The 23,963-nt window shown below is 48.3% G+C and overlaps 2 protein-coding genes across 5 annotated transcripts in view; one reads left to right on the forward strand and one right to left on the reverse strand.

Annotated features, from left to right (window-relative positions):
- The window catches only part of CMTR2 (cap methyltransferase 2), a 194,303-nt gene that overhangs the window by 42,629 nt on the left and 127,711 nt on the right, over positions 1-23,963 (forward strand). The gene's annotated exons all lie outside the window — the stretch shown is intronic.
- The window catches only part of LIMK1 (LIM domain kinase 1), a 252,371-nt gene that overhangs the window by 8,816 nt on the left and 219,592 nt on the right, over positions 1-23,963 (reverse strand). For all 3 annotated transcript variants that reach the window (XM_030186154.1, XM_030186152.1, XM_030186153.1), the window contains 2 exons: positions 16,294-16,359; positions 4,657-4,804 (listed from right to left, as the gene is read on the reverse strand). In XM_030186154.1, the coding sequence (XP_030042014.1) occupies positions 4,657-4,804; positions 16,294-16,359 (214 nt within the window). The remainder of the gene's footprint in view (positions 1-4,656; positions 4,805-16,293; positions 16,360-23,963) is intronic.

Genomic DNA, 23,963 nt, shown 5'->3' on the forward strand with positions numbered 1-23,963 from the left:
TCCACCCCCCCCTATATATCCAAAACCTCTCCCTTCCCTCCAACCTCCCCTCTGCAAATCCAAAACCTCTCCCCTTCCCTCCAACCTCCCCTCTGCAAATCCAAAACCTCTCCCCTTCCTTCCACCCCCCCCCTATATATCCAAAACCTCTCCCTTCCCTCCAACCTCCCCTCTGCAAATCCAAAACCTCTCCCCTTCCTTCCAACCTCCCCTCTGCAAATCCCAAAACCTCTCTCTCTCTCCTTCCTTCCAACCTCCCCTCTGCAAATCCAAAACCTCTTCCCTTCCCTCCAACCTCCCCTCTGCAAATCCCAAAACCTCTCCCCTTCCTTCCAACCTCCCCTCTGCAAATCCCAAAACTTCTCTCCCTTCCCTCCAACCTCCCCTCTGCAAATCCCAAAACCTCTCCCCTTCCTTCCAACCTCCCTTCTGCAAATCCCAAAACTTCTCTCCCTTCCCTCCAACCTCCCCTCTGCAAATCCAAAACCTCTCCCCTTCCCTCCAACCTCCCCTCTGCAAATCCAAAACCTCTCCCCTTCCTTCCAACCTCCCCTCTGCAAATCCCAAAACCTCTCTCTCTCTCTCCTTCCTTCCAACCTCCCCTCTGCAAATCCAAAACCTCTTCCCTTCCCTCCAACCTCCCCTCTGCAAATCCCAAAACCTCTCCCCTTCCTTCCAACCTCCCCTCTGCAAATCCCAAAACTTCTCTCCCTTCCCTCCAACCTCCCCTCTGCAAATTCCAAAACCTATCCCCTTCCTTCCAACCTCCCCTCTGCAAATCCCAAAACCTCTCCCCTTCCTTCCAACCTCCCCTCTGCAAATCCCAAAACTTCTCTCCCTTCCCTCCAACCTCCCCTCTGCAAATTCCAAAACCTCTCCCCTTCCTTCCAACCTCCCCTCTGCAAATCCAAAACTTCTCTCCCTTCCTTCCAACCTCCCCTCTGCAAATCCAAAACTTCTCTCCCTTCCCTCCAACCTCCCCTCTGCAAATTCCAAAACCTATCCCCTTCCTTCCAACCTCCCCTCTGCAAATCCCAAAACTTCTCTCCCTTCCCTCCAACCTCCCCTCTGCAAATTCCAAAACCTATCCCCTTCCTTCCAACCTCCCTTCTGCAAATTCCCAAAACCTCTCCCCTTCCTTCCAACCTCCCCTCTGCAAATCAAAAACCTCTTCCCTTCCCTCCACCTCCCCTCTGCAAATTCCAAAACCTATCCCCTTCCTTCCAACCTCCCCTCTGCAAATCCCAAAACCTCTCCCCTTCCTTCCAACCTCCCTTCTGCAAATCCCAAAATCTCTCCCCTTCCTTCCAACCTCCCTTCTGCAAATTCCAAAACCTCTCTCCCTTCCCTCCAACCTCCCCTCTGCAAATCCCAAAACGTCTCTCCCTTCCCTCCAACCTCCCCTCTGCAAATTCCCAAAACCTCTCCCCTTCCTTCCAACCTCCCCTCTGCAAATCAAAAACCTCTTCCCTTCTGCAAATCCCAAAACCTCTCTCCCTTCCCTCCAACCTCCCCTCTGCAAATTCCAAAACCTCTCCCCTTCCTTCCAACCTCCCCTCTGCAAATCAAAAACCTCTCTCCCTTCCCTCCAACCTCCCCTCTGCAAATCCCAAAATCTCTCTCCCTTCCCTCCAACCCTTGCAAGTCCAGCACCCTTCTGTTCCCTCCCCTCCCTGCCTCCCCTTACTGGGCCAGCACGCAGCACCCCACTGACTTCCTCACCCTCTCCCACCCCTGCCGCAGCACTTCATTTAATGTTGTCGGCGCTGCTGTTAGTTTCCCACCCCCGCGGCGGCGCTTTACACTTTACCCGACGGCAACGCTACAGATGCAGCGCTGACGTCCGACGTCCTGCTCCGGGGCCTTCCACGCTGATGTAACTTCCTATTACGGAGGCGGGACGCGGAAGGCCCCGGAGCAGGACGTCGGACGTCAGCGCTGCATCTGTAGCGTTGCCGTCGGGTAAAGTGTAAAGCGCCGCCGCGGGGGTGGGAAACTAACAGCAGCGCCGACAACATTAAATGAAGTGCTGCGGCAGGGGTGGGAGACGGTCACGGCAAGGATCTGCTTCTGGGCGGGCCTGAAGCTAAACTGGGTGGGCCTGGGCCCATCCAGGCCCACCCGTAGCTACGCCCGTTATGTACTCTGAGTTACTGTTGCATGTGTAACAGAGGATGAATGGTCTAGTCTTTTCTAGGAATCACATTCCAAAATCTAGTGAACCAAATATGCCTCTCATAACAGCCAATAAAAAGCCATAAATTAAAAACGCCTGTGATGATGTCAACAGTCTCCATGACACTGTTGCTGACTTCATAGGGTAGAGGGTTAACAATGTAATTTGCATGCTGCCATCTTATGGCATGGAAGTGATATTGTACACATTCCAAATCATCACATGACTCATGTCCACCAATAAAGTAGAAGGTATGAAAACGGTGGGGATTAGAATTTGCACTCACCATTTATCATCTCTGGTGCCATCCAGTAAGGATTCCCTACTACCGTGTACCGCTTTCTTCGATCCCCTTTCTTCAGCTGATCTGATTCGCTCTTGTCATCCACCATAAGCCGGGCCAGTCCAAAATCTGCCACCACCACACTCTTATTCTGAGAAGGGAAGAGATGAGAGTGTGGGCGAGAGGCAGATGGAGTGTATGTTGGATGGGGAGGGCCCAGGTGTTCAACACGAGAGACACGCATCATGTCAGAGCACAGTGAAGGGGAGGGAAAGGAAAAAAGACAGGATGACAAAGCATAAGAGACATATAGAGTCATGGTAATGGTGAGAAGAAACAGGGAGCACGAGACATATACTATAGTCCTTATTTTAGAAGGATCCTAATGTGTAAATAGTGGCTTTTAAACATGTAGACTGCCTACATGTGAAATAGGTGTTTTAGAAAGCAACTGAACCACACCATATCTATGGCCAAAAGTATCGGGATGTGAGTATATGCATCCTTTAAGTCCACAGAGCATAGCCAATCATTATTCTGAATCATAGGGAGAAGAATGCCCAGGGAAACCATCCTGAACTTTTCTAGGTCTAGGATGGGACGTATCCCCCTATCTTCTTCCTGGAATATCCCTGCCCTTCTTCCCCTGGTGGAACGGGTTTGACCGCATGGGCCTTCAGAAGGGCAGAGAGTTCCTCTGCAAGTACTTGCCTATGCTGAAAGAGTGAACTCTCGGTGGGCAATTTGGAGGTCTGGGGAGCCAATTGACGGCGTATCCAAGACAGACTATTTGAAGAACTCACCAGTCGTTGGTTACAAGAGGCCATGTTTGGTGAAAAAATTTTAGCTTCCCCCGACCGGCAAGTCTTCCGAGATGGACACTTTTACTGCGTCTATGCTCTGTTGGAGCCAGTCAAAAGCTCATCCCTTGCTTTGACTGGGGAGCAGCAGGGGCCTTAGGCGCATGCTGCTGACGGGAACAAGTGTGCTGGGCTGAGTAGGCTGATAAACCGAAGGCGTGTACCTACGCCTAGAATAGTAGTAGGGACCATTCCATGGCTTCCCAAAACCCCTCCTAGCTGAGAAGGTGGATGAAGAAGGTGCAAAGTGGGAGACAAAAGAGATGGTATCAGTGTTTTTCTTGATTTGGTCAGCGACCTCCTCAACCTTCTCTCCAAAAAGGGGCATCCGCCAACCTCTGCTGAACAGAATGTTCCAAATCAGAAACATGCAACCATGAGAGTCTGTGCATTGCTATACTTTGAGCAGAGATCCTGGATGCCACATCAAAAGTGTCGTAAGTGCCCCTGGCCAAGAACTTTCGACACACCTTCTGCTGCTTGACCAACTGGCGAAAAGTATTGGCCTGCACCGGAGGGAGCGTATCAACCAAGTCTGACAGCTATTTCACTGTGTTTTGCAAGTAAACGCTCGTGAAGAGCTGGTAAAACTGTACACGGGACATCAGCATTGAAGCCTGGTACATCTTCCTCCCAAAAGAAACCAGGGTTCTAGCTTCTCTGCCTGGAAGTGCCGAGGAATAGTCCTTAGTACTCCTGGCTCTTTTGAGAGCAGATTTCACCACCAAGGAATGTGAGGCAACTGAGGCCTTACAAACCCAGATTCACTGTGGATCCCATACTGGGTGTCAATCTTCTTGGGCACAACAGGGACCGACAGAGGGGACGCCCAGTTCCTGACAAGGACTTCTTTGAGTACCTTGTGGAAAGGTGCAGTCACAGCCTCCTTAGGAGATGTATAGTCCAGGACCTTAAGCATTTTGGCCCTGGGCTCATCCACCTCTAAAGGAAATGGAATGGCACCAGCCATTTCCTTGACAAAAGATGGGAATGAAAGGCTCTCTGGTGGAGATGTCTCCTTTCAGGTGCTGAAGAGAGTTCAGAGAGGATCCCATAAGACTCATCTCAGGAAAAGTATCTGGGACCTTCCTCAGACTCCCGGGAGCGCTTCCCCTTGATGTCGAACAGCATCTCCCTATGGGATGTCTGAGACCAAACCTGCCTCAATTCTGAGGAACCATGTCCTTGGGAGCAGCATTGAGAAACCAGCTCCCGTCTCAACTCTGGCGAAGCTTCCTCCACCGATGTCGAGGGGGTGCTGGCTTGGGTGGCAGTCCATAATGTCCACCAATAAAGTAGAAGGTATGAAAACGGTGGGTATTAGAATTTGCACTCACCATTTATCATCTCTGGTGCCATCCAGTAAGGATTCCCTACTACCGTGTACCGCTTTCTTCGATCCCCTTTCTTCAGCTGATCTGATTCGCTCTTGTCATCCACCATAAGCCGGGCCAGTCCAAAATCTGCCACCACCACACTCTTATTCTGAGAAGGGAAGAGATGAGAGTGTGGGCGAGAGGCAGATGGAGTGTATGTTGGATGGGGAGGGCCCAGGTGTTCAACACGAGAGACACGCATCATGTCAGAGCACAGTGAAGTTGGAGGCCGCACCGCAGGCTGAGGTCCAGCGGAAGGTATGGCAGGCACAAGCACCCCCGATACCGATGCACGGAGCAAGGCCCAGATAAGCTCATTGAGGGCCGACACTGGGAAACGTTGGGGTGCCGGATGAGGTGCAGGTTGCAGAACCACAGGGTTAATATGGGAGCAGGATCTCGGCTGCTTGGAGACAGTTGCATTGGCACTTCCTGTATGGAGAGCAGTCCTCCTGGTGCCGACGCTTCTCAGATGCAAAATCCTTCGACGCCCCGGAGCTCCCAGCACCATGTGTCGAGGGTGACCGATGACGATTCTTCTTGGCCTTTGCCTGAAGCACACCACCCAGGCTCCTCGGTGCCGACAAGGACAATGTCGAATCCTCACATTGCCTCAGTCCCGGGGGGGGGGGGGGGGGGGGGGCTGCACAGCAGGAGGCCTCGAGATAGGTGGAGACTCACTCAATGCCTCGCTGCTCCAAATGTCTAAGGGACATGCTTACCGACGCTCCTGATGCTGGTGCGATACCCAAAGTCGATGCCGACACCTTCGACCTCGAGGAACCAGATTTGTTGCCAAAAATCTTCTCAAGTTGAGCCTCTCAGGAAACCTGGGTCCTCTTCTTCATGAGAACACAGAGACAGAGAACACAGCAGGGCTATGGTTGGGCCCAAGACACTGCAGACACCAAGAATGGGTGTCCTTTCCCGAATCATCCTGACTGTACCAGGTACAGCTCTTGAAGCCACTGAGAGTCTTCGTGGACATGGACGGGAAAACCTCGTTGGCCAAATTACCCCTACCTTAGAGCTGTGGTTTTGGGCAACTCTCCCCCCAATCCTAGTCTGTCACTGCATTTCTATTATACCATAAAAAGAAAAAAAACAACTTGTTTTTATCTGCTCAGCTAAATTTGTGATCTGATAATTGTGTTTCCTAACTAACTGCCTATTGGCTATTTCTAATTGATATCTGTAACAGATTTTAAAACTGCTTATTGGCTATTTGTATTTTATATCTGAGAACTGGATTTAATAACTGATTTAAAATCTGTATTACTTCTTTTTTTTTTCTGTTTCCATAGTGTGTGGAGCCCCCCCCCCCCCTCCCCACCTGGTTTTTGTTGTAAGCCATTTGTAAAGCATAGGTGTGGCTAAGCTTCTCTCCACGAGGTCTGAGAAGGAATTGGGAGCTCACAGATAAGACTATTTTCTGGTTACCCCTACCTTAGAGCTGTGGTTTGGGGCATTTCAATGCAGCTCTAGAGATAGGTTACAGCAAACACATTCCACAGGTCTTAAGCTTAAGCCCACCCATCCTGCCCACCCACTCCAAGACTGACACTTCCTAAACAGCTTTCCCAAATACACTACTTAACTTCCCAGTCTTCTGCTCACCATCACGGGCTTACTGCTCTAGATAAAAAAGGACCTCTGTTAACATATCCATTGGCTGCTATTCTCATTATATATCACATAGGATACCATTTTACCTTCTCTTCCTTAAACTTGTTCATCAAGCTTCTCTCACTGTTAGCAGTACCATATTGGCAGGATAAACAAAAATCATTATAAATCAGCTATACACATATATCTACCATCTTTCCTTTCCTGCCTAGCTCTGATAGAGGATAGGCTTTTCTAATCTGCTTCTGGTCCTGTAGCATTCTAACTTTGTGAAAAGGTTTTGCCAGTCCTAGTTATATTCTAGTGGAATTTTGAAAGTTAAATCAACTGGAAATGCTTTGATCACACTGTATCAGTTCAGGTCGTACCTAGAGAACTTTATTGATACAGCACTTGGCTGACTCACTAGGACTTATAATCCCACCCACCCCAGGGTTTTCCAGTTATATATAGACAAGCCAAAACTCATTTTACTCCTCAGTCACACACAGGCAATCTTGAAGACTGTTAACCCCATCATAGTACACCTGTTCATACCCATTTCAACCAATCAGGATGACTTTTATTCTCTGTAATAATTGTGGTGCTTTAGTTCTTAAGGCTTGTCTTCAGCTCGCAAATTTAAAACAGGAGCTCAGTAAAGTAAAGCAGGAATTGGATGCACTTAAAGTGCATTCTAGGACTGCATTCTAGGACTGCACAAAATCATACTGCACAGAATCATACCAAATTCTCACCACTGCCTCAAAGGATAAAACCACCTAAGAATAGATGGTTCATGGTAGGCTCAGGCAGACTTTGTTATGTGACACAGAAGCATCCGCCCTCACAAGTGTTGCCCCTACTGAATTCTTTTGCTCCATTACAGCACTGTGATGTTCCTGAAAATAGAACTGAGGCGGAAGAAAAAGAAAAAGCAATGAAGGTGGGAAAAAAAAGATATGAAGGTACCCAAAGAGAAAAGACACCCCCAAATCACTAAAGTTGAAACACATACTAGGAAATGTAGATAGAAAGCTATGACCACAAATGCTTGCAGTCTAAGCAATAAAGTTCATGACCTTCAAGCCCTGATGTTGGAGGCAGACTTCGACGTTGTCGCAATCACTGAGACGTGGCTAAATGGTTCCCATGAATGGGATGCAAACATACCAGGCTATAAGCTATTTAGGAAGGATAGAGATGGTCGTAAAGGTGGAGGAGTAGCTTTGTATGTGAGAAATGATATCGCAGCGACTGAAATGACAGGAAACTGGGGAAAGGAAGAAGTGATATGGATCACCTTAAAAAGAGATGATAGAACCTCTGTCCACGTGGGTGTTGTCACAATTGGAGGTACTAGATAAAGATTTGATTGCAGATATTCAAAAGTTGGGAAAGAAGAAAGAGGTGCTGTTGCTGGGAGATTTCAATCTGCCGGATGTAGATTGGAAGGTTCCATCTGCGGAATCGTAAAGAAGTAGCGAGATCATGGATGCTTTTCAAAGTGTTCTGCTCAGACAAATGGTGACGGAACCCACGAGGGAGGGAGCGACGCTGGATCTGGTGCTCACAAATGGGGATAGTGTGTCAAATGTCTGAGTGGGTGCCCACCTGGGCAGCAGTGACCATCAAACGGTTTGGTTTGATATGACAGCTGAAGTGGAGGGCGGCCTCAACTCAAACTCAAAGTCCTGGATTTCAAGCATGCTGACTTTAGTAAAATGGGGGAATACCTGAGGAAGGAGCTGATGATCTGGGAGGACGAACGAGAAGTGGAAGGACAGTGGTCCAGGCTGAAAGAAGCTATAAATAGGGCCACAAACCTTTATGTAAGGAGAATAAATAAAAGCAAACAAGTGGCCGAGAAAATAAAGGCTAAAGAGTTGGCGTTCCTGAAATACAGAAAAACTCAAGAAGAGGAACACAGAGAGGAATACCGGATAAAACTGAAAGAAGCCAAGAGAGAGATACGTCTGGCGAAAGCACAAGCGGAAGAACAAATGTCTAGAAATGTAAGGAGGGGTGACAAAAATTTCTTGTGAACGGAGGAAGACTAAAAAGGAAATTGTGAGACTGAAAGATGCTGCGAATCATTCGACGGGTGGAGGGCAGCAGAGTGGCCCTGGGAGAAAAGCATTGTTAAAATTTTCGAAGGGATTGGAGGTGGTGGATTTTTGGAGCTTGTTACATGGGGTACAGTGGAATTATACCTTTTACTCGCATGCGGCACAGCAATGGTTGGGATATGGTGGAGACCATGTGTGTTTCCGACCATGCGCCAACGTGGATTAAATTAATTGGGTTGGAACAATGCAGGCGACAAGGACTCTGGAGACTTGGGGGATGAGAAAGTGCGGGAAGATATTCAGCACACTATTCAAGAATATTGACACTTGAATGACAATGGGGAAGTAACAGATGGGGTGCTTTGGGATGCGCTGAAGGTGGTGGTGAGGGGTGTTTTGATTAAGTGGGGGTCGCACAAGAAAAGGGAAGGGGGCAGCATGCACTGACATTGCAGAAGAGGTTATTGCATTTGGAACAGAGGCACAAAAGAAACCCTACGATGCAGGTAGGGGTAGAACTTAAGCAAGTAAGAGGGGAAATAGCACAATTGCAGATGGCAGAAGTGGAATTTATGAGGACTAAGCTCAGGCAGGAATATTTCGAGTTTGCCAATAAATCCAGTGCAATATTGGCCTGTTATTTGCGGGCACGGAGAGGGCGTTCACTTATTCAGAAGCTGAGGGATGAGAGGGGAGGTTGGCATTATGCTGACTCAGACATTGGAAATTGTTTTGTGAAATATTATCAAGAACTTTACAGTGCTGCTGAGGAAACACCGGCGGTAGATATCGCTCGGTTTTTGGACCAGATCCCACTACCAAGCTTGGATGAGTCTGAAAGAGCTCAGCTTGGGGAACCCATTAGATTAGGGGAGGTACAGGGGGTGATAAAAACAGCTACCTAATGGTAAAGCGCCAGGTTTAGATGGATATTCGGCGAGGTTTTATAAATGCTTTGTGGAGGAGTTGGGAGGCCTCTTGGTGAGAGTGGGAAATGGAGCAGCGGAGAAATCCACTAGCAATGAAAAGAAAGTGGGAGAGCGACTAAGGATGCCAAAGACAGGAAGATATGCCTTAATGTAGGTGAGGACATCATTCCAGCTCTGGAAAGCCATGGTCGAGTTCAGGGGTATGTATGAGAAGAAATCCACTAGCAAGCGGAGAACTCAAAATGCCCCACGGTAAATATAATAATGAAAAGAAAGTGGGAGAGCGACCAAGGATGCCAAAACCACTAGCAAGTTGGGATAACGGTGATACCTAAGCCTGGGAAAGATCCTGTGGGTTGTGGGGCTTATAGGCCTATTTCACTTCAGAATGTGGATGCAAAGATAAAAGCTAAGGTTCTGGCTAACAGGTTGGCTAGGGTACTGCCGAAGTTGATCCATGTAGATCAGTCTGCGTTTATCCCGAAGAGGCAGGTAGGGGATAACATAAGGCGTACTCTCCATTTAATATGGGAGGCACAAAAATCCTGGTCTAGTGCAGTTGTTGGCGTTGGACGTGGAGAAGGCTTTTGACCGGGTGAGCTGGGGGTTCCTGTGAGGTGATGAAGCGCATGGGATTGGGAAGGCGGTAGAACGAGAGGACATGAAACGAGATTGAAGGGGGGCAGACTCAAGAAAAATGTCAGGAAGTATTTTTTCATGGAGTGGTAGATACTTGGAATGCCCTCCCGGGGGAGGTGGTGGAGATGAAAACGGTAACGGAATTCAAAAATGCGAGGGATAAACATAAAGGAATCCTGTTCGGAAGGAATGGCTCCTCAGAAGCTTAGCAGAGATTGGGTGGCAGAGCCGGTGGGGGGAGGCGTGGCTAGTGCTGGGCAGACTTCTATGGTCTGTGCCCTGAAAATGCCAGATACAAATCAAGGTCAGGTATAAACAAAAAGTAGCACATATGAGTTTATCTTGTTGGGCAGACTGAATGGACCATGCAGGTCTTTCTCTGCTGTCATCTACTATGTTACTATGACTCAATGGTGCCTAAAAAATGGGGAAGGAATGGAGAAAAGAAAAGGAAGAACCCAACCAGAGTCAAGCCCTAAAATACGGCCCTAAGCTTTTGAACCGGGCAAGTGAGAAGTAAAAAAAAAAGCACTTCTCTTACGGAAAGAAAAGAACTGAGGAGACCATGTTTGGGCGATGGGCAGGAAGGCACTCGTGCATGTGCAGTAGAGCACAGCTCGCGCTCCACAAAGCTCTACTTTTTTACTTTGGCAAAAATGCCGGACCGGGCGACGCGGATTGGCGTCACCCACTTGTGAGAATACTGGAGCCTGCTTGTCCTTGGAGAAATATTTTTTCACTCCAACAATAGTTAAGCTCTGAACTCATTGCCAGAGGATGTGGTATCAGTGGTTAGTGTATCTGGGTTTAAAAACAGTTTGGACAAGTTCTTGGAGGAAAAGTCCATAGTCCATAGCTATTGAGATAGATGTGGGGAAAGCCACTCTTGTCCCTAGGATCAGCAGCATTAATCTTTCCTGGAAGCAAGCAAGATACCCTCCGAAAGACCCAAGGAGGCGAATTCTAAGCTCTCAACATCCAGGCCGTGACAGCCAGAGACTGGAGGTTGGGATGTAGAAGCGACTCCGTGTTCTGAGTGATAAGGGTTCGAAAACGTTCCAATCTCCACGGCTCCTCGGAGGACAACTCCAGAAGAAGAGGGAACCAAATCTGATGCGGCCAGAATCATGGTTCCGCAGTCTTGCTTGAGTTTCAGTAAAGTCTTCCCTATTAGAGGTATGGTATGCATACAGAAGACCTGTTCCCTATTGCAGGAGAAAGGCATCTGATGCTAGTCTGTCATGGGCCTGAAGCCTGGAACAGATCTGAGTGGTAAAAAGATCCACCGAGGGGGTGCCCAACGCTCGGAAGATCTTGTGGACTATGCCCATGTTCAGTGACCACTCGTGAGGTTGCATTATCCTGCTCAATCTGTCGGCCAGACCTGCCAAATAAGTGGCTTGGAGAAACATGCCGTGGCGGTGTGCCCAAAGCCACATCTGGACGGCTTCCTGACACAGAGGGCGAGATCCGGTGCACCCCCTGCTTGTTGGTATAATACATGGCAACCTGATTGTCTGTCTGAATCAATATGATCTGGTTGGACAGCCGGTCTCTGAAAGCCTTTAGAGCATTCCAGATCGCTTGCAATTCCAGGAGGTTGATCTGAATACCTTTTTCCTGAAAGGACCAAGAGTGTGAAGTCCATCTACATGAGCTCCCCACCCCAGGAGGGATGCATCCGTTGTCAGCACTTTTTGGGGCTGAGGGATTTGGAATGGACGTCCCAAAGTCAAATTTGATTGAATCGTCCACCACTGTAAGGAATTCCGAAAGTCGGTGGACAGTTGGATCACATCTTCTAGACTTCTCGTGGCCTGATACCACTGGGAAGCTAGGGTCCACTGAGCTGATCGCATGTGTACATGTGCCATGGGAGTCACGTGAACTCTGGAGGCCATATGCCCCAGAAGTCTCAACATCTGCCGAGCCAAGATCTGTTGAGATGCTCGAACCATAGACACTAGGGACAGGAGATTGTTTGCCCTGGCCTTGGGAAGAAAAGCTCGAGCTGTCTTTGTGTCCAACAGTGCTCCAATGAACTCCAATTTTTGAACTGGGATGAGATGGGACTTGGTATAATTGATGACAAACCCCAGTAGTTCTAGCACCTGAATAGTCATTCGCATGGACTGTAGAGCACCAGCCTCCAATGTGCTCTTCACAGCCAATCGTTGAAATAAGGGAAGACATGCACTCCCAGCCTGCGTAGCGATGCTGCGACTACAGCCAGACACTTTGTGAATACCCTGGGTGCAGACGCCACACCAAAGGGCAGTACACAATACTGAAAGTGCTGATACTTCCTATGAGCTGGGAGTATCGAGATATGGGTTCCCCCCCCCCCCCCCCCATTTTCTTTTGCACAAGAAAGTACCTGGAATAGAATCCCAGCCCTTCTTCCCCTGGTGGAATGTGTTTGACCGCATTGGCCTTCAGAAGGGCTGAGAGTTCCTCTGCAAGTACCTGCCTGTGCTGGGAGCTGTAAGAATGAGCTCCTGGTGGGCAATTTGGACACTTTTACAGAGGCTATGCTGCACTGGAGCCAGTCAAAAGCCTGTCCCTTGCTTTTGCTGGGGAGCAGAGTGGGCTTTAGACGCACGCCATTGACGAGAACGAGCGCGCTGGGGCTGAGCCTGGGCAGGCTGCCGAGAAGCAGGAGTGTACTTACACCTAGAGTAGGAATAGGGAGCACTTCTCTTCCCTCCAAAAAACCTCCTAGATGAGGAGGCTGTAGCAGAAGGCGCCCAGAGGGAGAGAGAATCCACAAGATCCTCTACTTTTTCTCCAAAAAGACTGTTCCCCCCCGGCAAGGAACATCCGTCATCCGCTGCTGGACTGAATGATCCAGGTCAGAGATAGGCAGCCATGAGAGTCTGCGCATCACTATACCTTGAGCAGCGATCCTGGATGCCACGTCAAAAGTACCCCTGGCCAGGAACTTGCGACACGCCTTCTGCTGCCTGACCACCTGGCGAAAAGGCTCGGCCAACTCGATCTTGGCAGTGAGCATAGCGGCCTGATACGTTTTTCTCCCAAAAGAGTCAAGAGTCCTAGCTTCTCTGCCTGGGGGCGCCGAAGCATAGACTCTAGTACTCTGAGATCTCTTGAGAGCGGAATCCACCACCATGGAATTGTGGGGTAATTGGGACTCAGCTTTCTTGGGAACCACAGGGCCAGACAGAGGGGCGGACCAGTTTCTCATAAGGACTTCCTTCCGTACCTTATGGAGAGGGACTGTCACAGCCTCTTTAGGTGGAGAATAATAATCCAGGACTTCCAGCATGTCAGACCTGGGCTCATTCTCAACCTCCACAGAGAAAGGAATAGCTGTAGCCATTTCCCAGACAAAAGAGGAAAAAGACAGACTCTCCGGTGGGGATAGTCTTCTTTCCAGCGGAGGTGAAGGGTCAGAGGGAATCCCAAAAGACTCATTGGAAAAGAAGTACCTGGGATCTTCCTCTGATTCCCACGAGCGCTCCTGCATAGTGTCAGACAGTACCTGTGTTAAGGTACTCTGATACTGGACCTGTTTCGACGCCGAGGAACGATGTCCTTTGTGGTGGTGTCGAGAGGTCGACGCCCTATCCGACTGCGGTGAAGCTCCCTCCACCAACGTCGAAGCGGAGTTGACCTGGGTGGCAGCCGACACAGATGCCGCAGGCAGCACCACTGTCGGAGACCTCACCACAGGTGAAGGGCCAGGCACCGCAGCAGCAAATGGCAGAGAGGGCGCAAGCACCCCCCGACACCAAAGCACCCCCCGACAGTAAGCCTTCCAGAAGTTCTGGAAACAAGGCCCGGATACACTTGTCAAGAGCCGCCATCAGAGAAGGCTGTGGGGCCGGTGGAGCAGGCGGTGTCAGAATCCGTGGAGGCTCGGGAGTAGGTACCGGACTGCCAAGAGACTGACGCATCGGCACCTCCTGTACCGAGGGGGAGCAGTCCTCTCGGTGCCGACGCTTCTCGGGTGCTGACTCCCTCAACGCCCCGGAGCTCCCAGTACCGTGCGTCGAAGGAGAACGATGATGGCCTTTGCTCGACACCCATCATCGAGGGTCCTTGGTACCGAAGAGGAAGACATGAATCCTCACGTCTCCTTGGGGCCGGGTCCAACGAAGGTCGGTCCTGGGGGGCCTGCATAACAGGAGGCCTCGAGACAGGTGGAAACCTACTTGATGCCTCACTGCTCCCAGCGCGAGTTGGTCTCTCAGCGGCCATTACCTTGCTCCCCGATGTCGATGCTCCTGTCGATGTCAACGTCGCTGACCTCGGTACCAATGTTGATGTCCGGACTGAGCCCCAAAAAACCTTTCCCGTTTGGCTTCTCGAGATGCTTGGGTCCATTTCTTCATACGAAGACACAGACTACAAGCGGCTGGGCTATGGTCGGTCCCAAGGCACTGGATACACCAAGCGTGGGTATTGGTACCTGAGATGGTCCGGTTGCACTGAGTACAATGTTTGAAGCCGCTGGGTGTCTTCGATGACATGGGAGAAAACACGGCCTTGGTGAAATCAAACGACGCGATTGTGCCAAAAAAGAAAAGCACAAAAAAAGGGAAAAGGCCGGCCGCGTTGAAAAAGAAAGGAAAAAAGTAAAAGAAGTACGGGAACTAAATCTACTTTTTTTTTTATATTTGAAATGAAAAACAAAAAGAAACAAAATAAGTCTCACAGAACTTTTTCCTGGGCCTAAGAGAGGAGCGACACAAAAAACGAACCGCACCTCACCGCGGAGAAAACGAAACTAGAGAGGCACGTTTGCGAATGCGCGCGCGAGAGAACTCTCCAGAAAGACTTTATTTTATTTTGCTTGCAAAATTTTTGCCGATTCCAATTGTGAGAACAAGCAGTCTGTCCTTGGAGAAAAAGAGCTTCGTGTTGACCCCCCCCCCCCCCCCCCCCCATCTCTGGTTTCTGCTTTCCTCTGTCTTCTCATAACCCTCCTGCAGATGTCTCCCGTCTATTTGACATTTCTTCATCTATCTTCCCTTTATGTCCCTATTCTCCCCCCATGTTTCAGTATATCCCGTGTCCCTATCCTACCCCACTTCAGCATCGCCTCTCTCTGTTTCTGTCCTCTTCCCATGTTCAGCATCGCCCTTCTCATGTCCCTATCCTCTCCCCATGTTTAGCATCTCCCTTCCTTTTGTCCCTATTTTCCCCTGTCCAAGATCTTCCTTCTGTGTCCATATCCCTTCCCCTGTATTCAGCATCACCTCTTTCTATCCATCATCATCTCTTTGTGTCCCTCTCTCCCAACCCTCGGATCAGCATAGTTATTGTTTCCAACATCCTTTGTGTCCATGTTCCCTTCCTCCAATGTTCAGCATCACTGCTGTGTCCTTGTCCCTATAGCCCCCACCATGCTCAGCATCTCTCCCTTTAGCCATAATCCCACCTTTTCCAGCATCATCCCTGTCTCTACCTCCTCTCTATCCAGCATTGTCCATTTGTGTCCATGTCCCAATGCTCCCCTCATGCCCCTCTCTAATCTCCCCTCATGCCCCTCTCTAATCTCATTGTTCCCTGTGTCCAGCTTCTCCCTTCCCAACAAGGACTCTCTCTGCCTCCCCCATGTGTGCATTATCTCTCCCTCTCTCTTCCCTCTATCCCTGCAATCCAGCATCTCCCCCAGCCCACCCCCTATAGCCCAGCATCTCCCCCCTCTCTCCCTGGTTCCTTCACCTGTAGTCCAGTATCTCTCCTGCCCCCTCTCCCCACAGGTCCAGCAATTGCCCTCTCCCTTCCTCCCCACAGGTCCAGCATCTCCATCTCTCAGCTCCATGGGTTTAGCACCTCTCCCACCACCCCCAGGGGTCCAGCACTTCTCCCTTCTCCACTTCCCCGGGGATCAAACACCTCTCACCCCCCCCAGCACCTCTCCCTCTTCCACTAATGTTTTTAGTGCACGCTAAACCTAGAGACACCCATAGAAATATATGAGTGTCTCTAACATTTAGAGCGTGAACGACCACATAGTTTGTGAGAATGTTTTAGACCTTAACATAAACTCTCATTTCAGTCTACTACAAGTATTCTCCTATAATAGCTTAAACTTTTGCAACTGAGTGGACTTTTTCACTGAAGTGAACAGCTGTTTTACCTCCATATATCTCTGCCTTTACCTTCATATTGTTGGTTCCTTCCTTAATGTTGAATTTTTTGCTTGACATCACAGCCCAGTTGTACTCATATGTTTTTTTGGAATGCTATATTAGTGATGTACTAATATTTTGCTGCATTGTTTGTTTTATTTTTAAAATAAAACATTATTTAAAAAAACAACAAAAAAAGAAGGAGTATCAGAAACAGTGTGCGACAAACATCAGTGTAAGGAGAGTGGCTTTTACCTCGCGCACCAGGCAGTTGAGGGAGTTCAGGTCTCTGTGGATGATATTCATGGAGTGAAGGTAAGTCTGCAGAAAAAGAATGAGGTTAAATGATATGGACACTAAGGGTTTTTTTCACTAAGCCATGGTAGCATTTTTAGCTCACAGTAGAAATTACATAAGTACATAAGTATTGCCATACTGGGAAAGACCAAAGGTCCATCGAGCCCAGCATCCTGTTTCTAACAGTGGCCAATCTAGGTCACAAATACCCGGCAAGATCCCAAAAATGTACAAAACATTTTATACTGCTTATCCCAGAAATACTGGATTTTTCCCAAGTTCATTTAATAACGGTCTATGGACTTTTTCTTTAGGAAGCTGGCCAAACCTTTTTTAAACTCCGCTAAGCTAACCGCCTTTACCACATTCTCTGGCAACGAATTCCAGAGTTTAATTACACATTGAGTGAAGAAATATTTTCTCATATTCGTTTTAAATTTACATTATAGCTTCATTGCATGCCCCCTAGTCCTAGTATTTTTGGAAAGCGTGAACAGACGCGTCACATCTACCCATTCAACCCCACTCATTATTTTATAGACCTCTATCATATCTCCCCTCAGCTGTCTTTTCTCCAAGCTGAAGAGCCGCTTTAGCCTTTCCTCATAGGGAAGTCGTCCCATCCCCTTTATCATTTTCGTCGCCCTTCTCTGCACCTTTTCTAATTCCACTATATCTTTTTTGAGATGCGGTGACCAGAATTGAACAGAATTGGTTGGGCGTCTCATCATTTATTGCCAGTTGATTTCTATCAAGTGCTAAAAACGCTACTGCAGCTTAGTAAAATACCCCCTAAGTACTAGATTCTTTAAATGGCACCCACATTGAGCACCAAGTTGGACGCCATTTACAGAATAGCGCATAATGCTGGGATCCGTGGCCAAGGATTTACACCAACTGAAATCGTATCCTATAAACCATGCCTAAATCTAGGCGCAGTTTACAGAATACACCAAGGGAGTTTACAGAATATGCCTAGCAGCCATGCATCCATTTACATCAAGTAAAACTTGGTGCAAATACTGGCACCTAAGTTAGGCGCGGAGCAGATGTATTCTGAAAAAACTAAAAACAAAATCCAGGAAACTGGAATGCGCATGGAAAAAAAATAAAAGACGAACACACACTCAACGCATGGAAACAACTACAAAGAAAATACAAATACGCAATAAGACAGACCAAAAGATCGTACTATAAAACTAAAATTGGGCCGGACTACAAAAGCACAAAGAAAATATATAACCTCGTGAACAAACTACTAGACCAGCCACCTCAACCAATACCAACATCCCATCTGCTGAAAACCTTGCTAAATATTTCAATGAAAAAATCGTAAACCCTCGCAAAACTCTACCTTAGAACAACACGGGCATAGAAAACTTCATAAATGGTCTAGACCCAACCGCTGGCAAATACCTTGCTGACCGAATATGGTCAAACTTCGCCCTCCTCAGCACCAACACAGTTACTCAGGCGATCAAAAAATACTCCAATAGCCACCTGCCCCAGCTACCTACTACAATCCGCCCCTCATAACAGATCTCACTTCCCACTTAAATTTCATGCTCCAACAGGGTAAATACCCTGAAGAAAAAGGCAACAGTCTGCTCACCCCAATACCAAAAGACACCAAGAAAAAGACAAACGACCAACTACCACTCAGTAGCATCTATCCCATTAATAGTCAAACTAATGGAAGGACTGGTGACCAAACAACTCAATGACTACATAAACAAATTTGATATATTACACGAGTCACAATCAGAGTTTCGACCCCTACACAGCACTGAAACAGTACTACTCACTCTCCTAACCAGGTTCAAGCAGGAAATAGCAGTAGGCAAGAGCATTCTCCTCCTCCAATTTGATATGTCAAGTGCATTCGACATGGTTAACCATAACATATTGCTAAGAATCCTAGAATATTTCGGAAGCAGTGGGAATACTCTCAATTGGATCAAGGGTTTTCTAACCACAAGAGCATATCAAGTGAAATCAAAAATAAATATATCGTCACCGTAGAAACCAGAATGCGGAGTACCACAAGGATCACCACTATCACCGATCCTATTCAACCTCATGGTGACCCCACTAGCCAAGACCTTATCCACCCAAGGCCTTAACCCATTTATCTATGCTGATGATGTTACATTATACATCCCCTACAAACATGACCTAGCAGAAATCACCAACGAAATCAAGCTCAGCTTAAACATCATGAATTCATGGGCAAATGCATTACACCTCAAACTCACAAGCATTAACCCACAAGCATTAACACCCCAGGAAACACCCTCCCTATCTGAGACAGCCTGAAAATTCTCGGAGTAATAATTGACCGTAACCTATCACTAGAGACCCAAGCGAAATCCACCATAAAGAAAATGTTCTCCGCAATGTGGAAATGCAAACGCCTGAAACCATTCTTTCCGAGGGAAATATTACTACTACTACTTAACATTTCTAGAGCGCTACTAGGGTTACGCAGTGCTGTACAGTTTAACAAAGAAGGACAGTCCCTGCTCAAAGGAGCTTACAATCTAAATATTCCGAAACCTGATACAGTCAATGGTACTAAGCCATGTGGAGGGGCATAATCAAACGGAAACGCCTATCTCCATGGGCGTTTATCTCCGAGAACAGGTCCGTGAAGGGGCGGGCCGAACCGTAGTTTCGAAAAAATGGACGTTTTTGAGCTGGGCGGTTTTTTTTTTTAGCGATAATGGAAAGTAAAAACGCCCAGCTCAAAAACGTCCTAATCCGAGCCACGATTCGTAGTACACTCGCCCCCATGACATGCCAGGACACCAACTGGGCACCCTAGAGGTCAGTGCGGTGGACTTCAGGCAACGCTCCCACATGCATAGCTCCCTTACCACGGGTGCTGAGCCCCCAACCCCCCTCCCCCAAAACCCACTACCCACAAATGTACAACACTACCATAGCTCTTAGGGGTGAAGGGGGCACCTACATGTGGGTACAGTGGGTTTTGGAGGCCTCCCATTTACCAGCACAAGTGTTACAGGTAGGGGGGGATGGGCCTGGGTCCACCTGGCTGAAGTGCACTGCGGTACCCACTAAAAGTGCTCCAGGGACCTGCATACACGCAGGCCTCTAGGACTTGTTGCTGCTGTATAACATCTGAAGACTAATCTCTCCAAAAACGTCCTTTATTGGAATAACCGCCTTTACTCACAGTTAACTGCAGATCAGAGGTTGTGCCCCACTGGCAACGAGTCTCCCTGGTACTGAGATTAGCAGTAGGTCAGAGCTGGCAGAATGCTGTACAATGCCCTCTTTCAGCCACATTTAAGGTAAGAACTAAGTTCTGTAACGTGGCTAACACAGGAAAGGGAAGTAAAACTGGCTTACAAAAATGGCCACTACCAGCTACCATGGACTACAACAGGAAACACAACAGGGCACACTCTGACCCAGTAGCACCATGGGAGAAGAGCCTACCAACTACCAACATCATGAGACTGTAACACAAGCTAATGAAATCACGGAGCCCAATACCCTACACCCACCACAATGCAATGCTGATGTGACCCTGTACTGCACTCGAGAGCCACATCTGACCCAGGGAAAGGCTGTGAGAGGATTGAACACATTCTGCTGTCATGGAGGTGGGTACGGCATTTGAGGCTGGCATAGAGGCTGGAAAAAAAGTTTTTAAAGTGGGTTTTTTTTGGTGGGAGGGGGTTCCCCGATTCCCTCCAGTGGTCATCTGGTCAGTTGGGGCACTTTTTTGGGACCTGTTCGTGAAAAAAAAGGGTAAAAAAAAGTGACCCAAAATCACGGTAAAAACGCTTTTTTTTGTCAATTATCAGCTAAAGACGCCCATCTCTCCTCGGCCGATAACCACGCCCCAGTTCCGCCTTCACCACGCCTCCGACACGCCCCCGTCAACTTTACCCGTTTCCGCGACGGATTGCAGTTGGAAACGCCCAAAATCAGCTTTCCGTTATACCGATTTGGGCGCCCACGGGAGAAAGATGCCCATCTCCCGATTTGGGTTGCAATATGGCGTTTTTCTCTTTCGAAAATAAGCTGGATAAGACTACTATGCGGGATGCAAAGACCAAATCATAAAGAAACTTCAGACCGCGCAAAACACAGCAACCAGGCTAATATTTGGAAAACCGCGTTTTGACAGTGCCAAACCACTCCGAGAAAAACTGCATTGGCTACCAATCAAAGAACGTATCACTTTCAAAATCTGCACGACCGTTCATAAACTACTTTACAGTCTGGTTGGCAGGTCAATGACAGACCTCATTGACCTGCCAAGCAGAAACACTACAAAATCCACACGATCATACCTAAACCTCCACTACCCAAGCAACAAATCAAGTACTCAAGTACAAATCCACCTATGCATCCAGCTTTTCCTACAACTATGGAACGCATTGCCAAAAATAGTAAAAACTACGCTCGACCATCTAAACTTCCGGAAAGCACTAAAGACAGAACTGTTCAGAAGAGCATACCCCACCAACCCAACATAAAAAACCTGGACACCTGCGACACAATGTAACCAAAGACCGCAATGAACACTACTTGTACCTCATTCCACCACATTATCACTTTGTATTCATTCATACCATGTGTTTGTTCAGACCGGAAAGCGAATGCTACATACCTGTAGAAGGTATTCTCTGAGGACAGCAGGCTGATTGTTCTCACTGATGGGTGACGTCCACGGCAGCCCCTCCAATCGGAATCTTCACTAGCAAAAGCCTTTGCTAGCCCTCGCGCGCCGATGCGCACCGCGCATGCGCGGCCGTCTTCCCGCCCGAAACCGGCTCGTGCCGGCCAGTCTCATATGTAGCAAGACAAAGACTAGGGAAGACACAACTCCAAAGGGGAGGCGGGCGGGTTTGTGAGAACAATCAGCCTGCTGTCCTCGGAGAATACCTTCTACAGGTATGTAGCATTCGCTTTCTCCGAGGACAAGCAGGCTGCTTGTTCTCACTGATGGGGTATCCCTAGCCCCCAGGCTCACTCAAAACAACAACCATGGTCAATTGGGCCTCGCAACGGCGAGGACATAACTGAGATTGACCTAAAAAATTTACCAACTAACTGAGAGTGCAGCCTGGAACAGAACAAACATGGGCCTAGGGGGGTGGAGTTGGATTCTAAACCCCGAACAGATTCTGAAGCACTGACTGCCCGAACCGACTGTCGCGTCGGGTGTCCTGCTGCAGGCAGTAATGAGATGTGAATGTGTGGACAGATCAGTGGCGTAGCCAGACTGCCAATTTTGGGTGGGCCTGAACCCAAAGTGGGTGGGCACAAAATTTTCTCTCTACCCCCCCCCCAGCAAAATGTAGTCACACTCAGATGCATTTGTCACACAGGGTAAAGTGCTGCTTTTCAGTGCATCAGATTTCAGATAATTTATTTAATAGCCTAATCCTTTTCAGTGAGCTTTCAGAGGCCAAAACCTCCTGCCTCAGGTCAGTATAATGCTGTTACGGTATCCTCTCCTGACCTAAGGAAGGAAGTATTGGTCTCTGAAACTTTATTAACACCATATTACTTTACCCTAAATTAAAAATAAAATTATTTTCTTTACCTTTGTTGTATGGCCATTTACTTTTTCTCATTGTGTTGCTCCCTGTCTCTAGATTCTGCTTTCCTTCGTTTTCGCTTAACTCTTCTGCCAGGGTTTCCTGGCCATTTGTCATTTTTCTTTGCTTTCTTCAATATTTTTCTGCCTCTCTCTGTGTCCAGATTTAATTCATTCTTACTATCCATTCTTTAATTTCCTTCATCTACTTATGGCTTTTCATCTTTTTCTCACCCTTGTTCTCCCCATGCCCCTTCCTCTTATTCTCCAATCTTTCACTACTCCCCCTTTCCATGCAGCCTCTCCTCTTTCTCTCCCCATCCTTCCAATAGTCTCCCCTCTTTCTTTCTGCATCCTTCCATCCAGTGTCACCTCTTTCTCCCTACCCTTCCATCCAGCATCTTCCCTCTTTCTCTCCCCATCCTTCCATTTTCCCTCTTTCTCTGCCATCCTCCCATCTGTTTTCCCTCTTTCTCTCCCCATCCTGCCATCTGTTTTCCCTCTTTCTCTCCCCATCCTTCCGTTTCCCCTCTTTCTCTGCCATCCTTCCGTCTGTTTTCCCTCTTTCTCTGCCATCCTTCCATCTGTTTTCCCTCTTTCTCTCCCCATCCTTCCGTTTTCCCTCTTTCTCTGCCATCCTCCCATCTGTTTTCCCTCTTTCTCTCGCCATCCTTCCATTTTCCCTCTTTCTCCCCATCCTGCCATCTGTTTTCCCTCTTTCTCTCCCCATCCTTCCGTTTTCCCTCTTTCTCTGCCATCCTCCCATCTGTTTTCCCTCTTTCTCTCTCCCCATCCTTCCGTTTCCCCTCTTTCTCTGCCATCCTCCCGTCTGTTTTCCCTCTTTCTCTCCCTATCCTTCCATTTTCCCTCTTTCTCTGCCATCCTTCCATCTGTTTTCCCTCTTTCTCTCCCCATCCTTCCGTTTTCCCTCTTTCTCTGCCATCCTCCCATCTGTTTTCCCTCTTTCACTCGCCATCCTTCCATTTTCCCTCTTTCTCCCCATCCTGCCATCTGTTTTCCCTCTTTCTCTCCCCATCCTTCCGTTTTCCCTCTTTCTCTGCCATCCTCCCATCTGTTTTCCCTCTTTCTCTCGCCATCCTTCCATTTTCCCTCTTTCTCTCCCCATCCTTCCGTTTTCCCCTCTTTCTCTGCCATGCTCCCATCTGTTTCCCTCTTTCTCTCCCCATCCTTCCGTTTTCCCTCTTTCTCTGCCATCCTCCCATCTGTTTTCCCTCTTTCTCTCCCCATCCTTCCGTTTCCCCTCTTTCTCTGCCATCCTCCCATCTGTTTCCCTCTTTCTTTCCCCATCCTTCCGTTTTCCCTCTTTCTCTGCCATCCTCCCATCTGTTTTCCCTCTTTCTCTCCCCATCCTTCCGTTTCCCCTCTTTCTCTGCCATCCTCCCATCTGTTTCCCTCTTTCTTTCCCCATCCTCCGTTTTCCCTCTTTCTCTGCCATCCTCCCATCTGTTTTCCCTCTTTCTCTCCCCATCCTGCCATCTGTTTTCCCTCTTTCTCTCCCCATCCTTCCGTTTCCCCTCTTTCTCTGCCATCCTTCCGTCTGTTTTCCCTCTTTCTCTGCCATCCTTCCATCTGTTTTCCCTCTTTCTCTCCCCATCCTTCCGTTTTCCCTCTTTCTCTGCCATCCTCCCATCTGTTTTCCCTCTTTCTCTCGCCATCCTTCCATTTTCCCTCTTTCTCCCCATCCTGCCATCTGTTTTCCCTCTTTCTCTCCCCATCCTTCCGTTTTCCCTCTTTCTCTGCCATCCTCCCATCTGTTTTCCCTCTTTCTCTCTCCCCATCCTTCCGTTTCCCCTCTTTCTCTGCCATCCTTCCGTCTGTTTTCCCTCTTTCTCTGCCATCCTTCCATCTGTTTTCCCTCTTTCTCTCCCCATCCTTCCGTTTTCCCTCTTTCTCTGCCATCCTCCCATCTGTTTTCCCTCTTTCTCTCGCCATCCTTCCATTTTCCCTCTTTCTCCCCATCCTGCCATCTGTTTTCCCTCTTTCTCTCCCATCCTTCCGTTTTCCCTCTTTCTCTGCCATCCTCCCATCT

The sequence above is a fragment of the Microcaecilia unicolor genome, chromosome 13 (genome assembly GCF_901765095.1).
Source record: "Microcaecilia unicolor chromosome 13, aMicUni1.1, whole genome shotgun sequence".
Lineage (NCBI taxonomy): Eukaryota > Metazoa > Chordata > Amphibia > Gymnophiona > Siphonopidae > Microcaecilia > Microcaecilia unicolor.